This window comes from Orycteropus afer, unplaced genomic scaffold, assembly GCF_000298275.1.
Source record: "Orycteropus afer afer isolate SDZICR_OR568_19922 unplaced genomic scaffold, OryAfe1.0 scaffold00307, whole genome shotgun sequence".
Lineage (NCBI taxonomy): Eukaryota > Metazoa > Chordata > Mammalia > Tubulidentata > Orycteropodidae > Orycteropus > Orycteropus afer.
Window position 1 is genome coordinate 4,031,683 of NW_006921894.1, and position 6,623 is coordinate 4,038,305.

General features: G+C 36.5%; 1 protein-coding gene across 1 annotated transcript in view; it reads left to right on the plus strand.

The window, feature by feature from the left end:
- The window catches only part of AFG3L2 (AFG3 like matrix AAA peptidase subunit 2), a 102,003-nt gene that overhangs the window by 4,894 nt on the left and 90,486 nt on the right, over positions 1-6,623 (plus strand). The window contains exons 2-6 of the mRNA XM_042782410.1: positions 608-707; positions 1,064-1,141; positions 2,823-2,929; positions 3,089-3,238; positions 6,381-6,401. Of these exons, the coding sequence (XP_042638344.1) occupies positions 608-707; positions 1,064-1,141; positions 2,823-2,929; positions 3,089-3,238; positions 6,381-6,401 (456 nt within the window). The remainder of the gene's footprint in view (positions 1-607; positions 708-1,063; positions 1,142-2,822; positions 2,930-3,088; positions 3,239-6,380; positions 6,402-6,623) is intronic.

A 6,623-nucleotide genomic window follows, 5' to 3' on the forward strand; every position in this document is an offset into this window, starting at 1 on the left:
ATCAGCGTGCGTATATCTGTTCTTGTTATGGCTCTCACTTCTTTAGGGTATATACCTAGTAATGGGATGGCTGGGTCAAATGGTATTTCTAATTTCAACTTTTGAAGGAATCGCCATACTGCTTTCCACAATGGTTGTACCATTTAACTTTCTTATTTTTTAACTAAGATAAGTTTAGTATTATGCTTACAAGCAACACGGTCCTGTAATTTCAGGTAAATATCTTGCAAAGACTTTGCAAATGAGTCAGCATGTAGCAGCAGTTTATCTTGTGCCAGATTTTGTCTTTTGATTGCTGCCAACTAAGTATACAATGTGAAAGTGAATATATTGTCAGAGGATTGTATTTGGGCTACAATTCTAAATTATATATGATTTACAAATATTCCTCTGGATAATTTGTTTTCTGGTTCTTTTGCTTGAATAGCTACCATAGTGGTAGATACAAATTTGTGCTCCATTTAAAAACTGCTTCTCTGTCTGTGTTAGTCTGTAACCACTTGTTGAAGGGAGAAACATTGTATCTACTTCCTATTAGGAAATAAAGCTCTTCTAACTTTTCATTTTGATATAACATTGACACTTTTATTTACATGTCACATTACAGCTTTATCGATATGCTTCAACTCCAGTAGCAGCCAGCAGAAATTCTCTTCTGACAGATGTAATTGGTGCTTATCAAAGATTCTGTTCTCAACCTCCAAAAGGTAATTGCTTAAGTGTGACTATAAGGTGTGTAGTTGTGTTTCAGATGACTCTTAAGTCTCCTTTTGTAACTTGCTCCTCTACCTCCAATTTCTGTCTGATGGCAATGATGAAATGGGTCACCTTCAAGTGTAATAACACACTTTTACTTAAAGAAATTGGTATACAAATGACCTTTTTTTTTCCTTTAACATCTCTGGGTTGTGAACTAGACCATTTAGTCTCTGATTTATTCCAACAGTGCTGTACTTAAAAAAAAAAAAATGATATAGCAGTTGCTTTAAAAACAAACACACACATATACAGAAACACTGATGAATTTTAGTTTGAGGATATGTACTTTTTCTTTTTCTTACAGGATTTGAAAAATACTTTCCTAATGGAAAAAATGGGAAAAAAGCTAGTGAACCTAAAGAATTTACGGGAGAGAAAAAAGGTACTTTTTAAAAAGATTATGTTTGCATTTCTGGTTTTTCACTAATGTATGATATTGATGATAATGTTGATTTAAGTCAGTTCTGAAATTAAGTTACACATGCATGTAAAATTCTAGACCTTATGTTTCATTACACCTTAATTTTCTGTTCATATTTTCCTGTCATTTTTCAAACTGAGGTAACTCATGTCATCTTAAAGATACTAACTGACCAAACTAAAGCATATTTGGTTTTTATTTGACACAAAATGTAAAAACCTTTGAGAAAAAATCTTAAAAATGGAGTACATGCAATTTATTTGACACATCTTGTGGTATAATGTTGTGTTTTTCTGATTATTTCTCAGAGCCTTATCTTAGAGATTCAAAGACGGTTTCTTAGAGTTGAGTGGCTGGGTGAGCTATGTGGGATGTACCAGGCCTCCTGTCTCCTATTTCACTCATGTGCTGGTAGCACTTAGCACACTGCCTGGAGCATGCTAGCATTTAGTTGCCATCCCTCTTTTTTTTTTTTTTTTAAAGAAATATAAGGGAAATTATAGTGCAGCCCTTGTTTTCCAATGAACTTCTGTGCATAGGAGTGAAAGCAAGACTGGGGGGCAAGGGAAGGCAAAAGCAACAAGTGAGGACTGACTATCGCCCATAATTCTAGTGTGGAACATTGGTGACATAGGCAACTTCTAAGTTTTTTTCCAGGGGGATGGAAGGTAGTCAGTCGGTTTAATCTTGGTGTGGGGGTATATTAGTGATATTAGATTTACTTTTTAAATACAACAGAATTATTACCTGTTTGGTACCTTTTGCATGTTTGTTACCTTATGGAATAAGTAGTATGGGATATTGTCAGACAGCTTTAAACACATGCTTACTCTGTATTTTCCAGTCCTAAGCCTTTTTAGGGTAGACTTGAGACTTATCCATGTCATGCCTGTCTCAGACTCTAGACTAAAGACAGAGAGGTCCAGGAGTTCCTTGCATGCATCACAGTGGTGAGGCATGTCATGAAACCGTTGTGTTGTGTAGCCACTGAGGATGGCTGAGTGACTGTAGCTGTCATCTTGGTGCAGTATGAGAGCTTGCTTCATGGTAGTGGAAGTTAGATGATATGCATTTATGGGTCACTGAGAGAATAGAAAAGTGGGAAAAGAAAGGAAGATGTTAGGGACTAATTTCAGGTTCTTGTAAACTACGTGAGTATTTTTTTTCCTTAACCAATTACCAAAATTATATCTTTCCTACAGAAGAAACTATTAGCAGTGTTTACTTCATGTGAGTCATAGAGGGGAGCATGAACTTTTAAATTATAAGTGAGGGCTCAGGAATTTGCTTGTCAGGGTTCAAATCCCAACAGTATCTCTTAACACTGCAAAAAATTACTCAGTTATTTAACCTTTCTGAACTACAATTTCTTTACCTATAAAATGTGTATAATAAAAGTAAACTTACAAGGTTATTGAGTTATTGTACAGATTTAATGAGATAGTGTATGGGAAGCACTTACAAGCCCTCCTTGAATATTGTTTATATTAGTACCATACTTCTTCATATATTTTATTTAGTAATTGAGTAGTTGTTATGCTGTATTTTGTAGTTAGTCCTTTATTAAATTGTATTAATAAAAACATTTTGAGAGAGATAAAATCTTGCTATGCTTTTATATGTGTTTTTTGTTTATGAACAGAATCAAAGCCAGCTAACACACCACATTCTTCTGGTGGAGGAGTTGGTGGTGGTGGAAAACGAGGTGGCAAGAAAGATGATTCTCACTGGTGGTCCAGGTTCCAGAAGGTGTGATTACAAACAGGGTGTTAATTTTGAGGTGATGGTGGTAGCTATAAGAAAAGTTGGAAGACACTGATAACAATGAGAGGAATTTGTGTCTAACATATCACAGATCACATTTTGAAATTTTGTTCTTCATAGAAAATTTCTCATCTTTTGCTCCAGGGTGACTTTCCATGGGATGACAAAGAATTCAGAATGTATTTTCTTTGGACTGCTCTATTTTGGGGTGGTGTTATGTTTTACTTCCTGTTCAAGAGCTCTGGGAGAGAAATTACTTGGAAGGACTTTGTCAATAACTACCTTTCCAAAGGAGTAGTAAGTATTTGATGGTATTGGTAGGTATAGTGGTTCAAAAGGTGACAGTCAGTAGATTAGATTAATAAATAGAGCAACAGTTAGCAAGTTAGCCAAGTTCATCCTTTTTAAAGTTTTTCCACATTGATATTTTTTAATGCGTTTTAGTGAAATATAATTTATGTACAGTAAAACACACAAAACTAAAGTGACATGGGTCAATGCATTTTTTTTTTTTTTTCAGTGTTCCCTCCCTTCCCCTTTCACCCCTGGTAACCAACAGTTTCCTTCCATATATAAACCTTTCCTTGACTTTTTACAATAATGAAATAATACTATATTTGTCCTTCTGTGATTGACTTATTTCACTCAGCGTAATGTCCTCCAAATTCATCCATGTTATGTGGTATTTTTCAGGTTCTACATTATTTGGTTTTTCGTGATGTTGATTTCTTTGTTCCATATAATTTTCTGTGCTGAGCTCGTTTTGTTTATGAATTGTGTTAGCACTTCCTTCGTTGCTATTTAAAGAAAAAAAAAACCAGCCAAACACCCTGCTGTAGAGCTGAACCCGACTCATAGCGACCCCTCTTTGGGTTCCCAAGGCGGTATCACTACATGCTAAATATTTGTGCTGGTCTTCTTTTTTATTTTGATGTAAAGGTTTATTATTTTTCTTTGAGGTTACCCTGTGATTTATAATTTTCTTCCCAAGTTTAAAACAGTCAATTCTTGACTTCCCTACCATTTAGAAGTTCTGTAACTATACAGTATTTTCCCTCTTTTTGGTTTGTAGTTGTCTTCATTTGCCAGTTGATGTCTCTGCTTCTCTCTTTACAATATTGTAGGCTTATTTACATTGGATACTTCTATAACTGGGTTGGTTTCTGGGTCATGGGTGTTAATGATCGGTTGTTGTTTATTCTTGTTGGTTCTCGGTCCAAGGACTCCGTTTAGCATCTCTTATAAGTTTGGTGTGGTTTTAACAAATTCCTTTAATTTCTGCTTATCTGAAAATGTCCTAATTTCACCATCATATTTGAGGGACACTTTTGCTGGGTATATAATTCTTGGTTGGAAATTTTTCTGTTTCAGGATTTTATATATACCATTCCATTATCTTCTCACCTTCCTGGGTTCTGCTGAGAAATCTGAGCTTAGTCTTATTGGTTGCCCCCTGTAGGTAACTTTTTGTTTTTCCTATGCTGCTTTCAGGGTTTTTCAACTCGGTGCCTAATCCACTTCTGTGTACTTCCTTTGAAAGCTCAGGGCTTTAGGGTTATCTTCTGTATTTGTTAATTGGTTTCTTTTTTTTGAAGAGGGTCTGTGTAGCTTGTCTGCCTATTCCACCACCTTACTAGAAGTCTCTCATACTGGTTTTTAAATGCCAAAAAGTATTGCCACCAAAACCTGTTTGCTTTGATCCAGTAGTCCCCAACCCATTGCTGTCGAGTTGGATTCAACTCTTAGTGATCCCTCCTTGGGTTTCCAAGCAGTATCTCTATGGAAGTAGATTGCCCAACCTTCCTTCTGAGGAGTGGCTGGTGGGTTTGAACCACCAGCCTTCTGATTAGCAGTCAAATGCCTTAGGCAGTGTGCCACCAGAGCTCCCATAGTCCCCAAAGTTGCCAAAAATCCCTTTCTTTGACTTCCTACTGGTTTTGGAAACATGGCTTCAGACTTGTTATTCCTGGCAGTCTTCCATTTCCTGTTGTCATTTTTGTCATGTGCCTCACTTGCCTTCTCTCTGTGCTATAGCCTGCCAGCCTCCTCAGCGTTCTTTGTACATTTACTCCTTTTAGACTCCTTTGGCCTTAGGAATCAGGTTAATATGAATATTACAGCTATTCAAAGTAAGAGGAAACAGCTCTGCATGAGGGTCTAAGACCCATGGACTCTGGCATGTTTGTTTTCTTAAAAGCTTATTGGTTCTTGACCTGGTGGGATACCATATTTCAAGATGCTGTTAGGCATTTTGATCAAAGATTCTATGGTAGGTTCCTTATCAAAAGAGGGAAAATGTAGAACAGAATTTCAAATTCTTGATGACTCCAGACTTTCTGGAGCTATAGAGGCTGAATGAACCCCTGAAGCTATTGCCCTGAAATAATCATGAAACCTTAAACCACAAATATCCCTTGAAGGCTTCTTAAAACAAACAATAATAAAAATAATAATAATCAATAGTGAAATAATGGGAGCTCTGGTGGTGTAGTGCCTATGGCATTTGACTGCTAACCAGAAGGCTTACGCTTCAAACCCACCAGCCACTCCTCAGAACGAACATTGGGCAATCTACTTCTATAGAGATACTGTCTCAGAAACCCAAGGGGGGGTCACTATGAGTCAGAACTGACTCAATGGCAGAGTTTTTTGAGTAAAGTAATAATACATAACAATAGTAAATAATAATAATTAATAATAAACCCCAAAACTCACTGCCATTGAATTGATTCTGACTCATAGTGACCCCCACTGGGTTTCTAAAGCTGTAAATCTTTATGGAAATAGATTGCCTTATCCTCTGCAGAGGAGCTCTGGTAGCGTAGTGCCTAAGGCACTTGACTGCTAACCAGAAAGCTGGCAGTTCAAACCCACCAGCCACTCCTCAGGAGGAAGATGGGGCAATCTACTTCCGTAGTGATAACTGCCTCAGAAACCCAAGGAGGGGTCGCTATGCGTCGGGTCCAACTTGACGGCACGTAACAACAACAACAACAACATCCTCTGCAGAGTGGCTGGTGGGTTTGAACCTCTGACCTTCTGGTTAGCAGCCAAATACCTTATGCACAATACCACCAGAGTTCCTTAAAACAATAGCTTAACTAGTGAAAAATGTCTACATTATGCTTTTCTAATAACTACCTGTATGGGATGAAATTGACAATAGCAACTCAGAAGAGTAGATAAGAAACTTAGGGGGTAGTAAGTTTACATTAATGAGGCAAGAACGGCTCAGAAAAGGAGGCTAAGAAGATTGCACAGCTTAAAGGATATGATTGTCAGTGAATTGTACATGTAGAAAAATTGTTGAACTGGTGTATGTTTTGCTGTGTGTATTAACAACAAAAAATAAAAGATGCTGTTATGCTATTGATTGTAAAAGACATTATTTTATGTATTACTAAGAAAAATTTTAAAAGCTACCAATGAAACTAAGATGTGTGATCGATTAGAAAATGTATTCCAATTTTTGAGATGTTAAAATGTGAAAAATGTGCCCTAGAATTGATGAAATATGATGAAGATAAGAGAACTAGGATGAGGCCTGCTGTGTAACCTTTGTAAATTGTTTAACCTCTCAATACTTTGAGTTTTTATTAATGAAATGGGTTCATAATGAAATAGTAGCATAAAGATAAATTTTAAATATTTACTGAGTTAATATAAAGAATGCCAAATC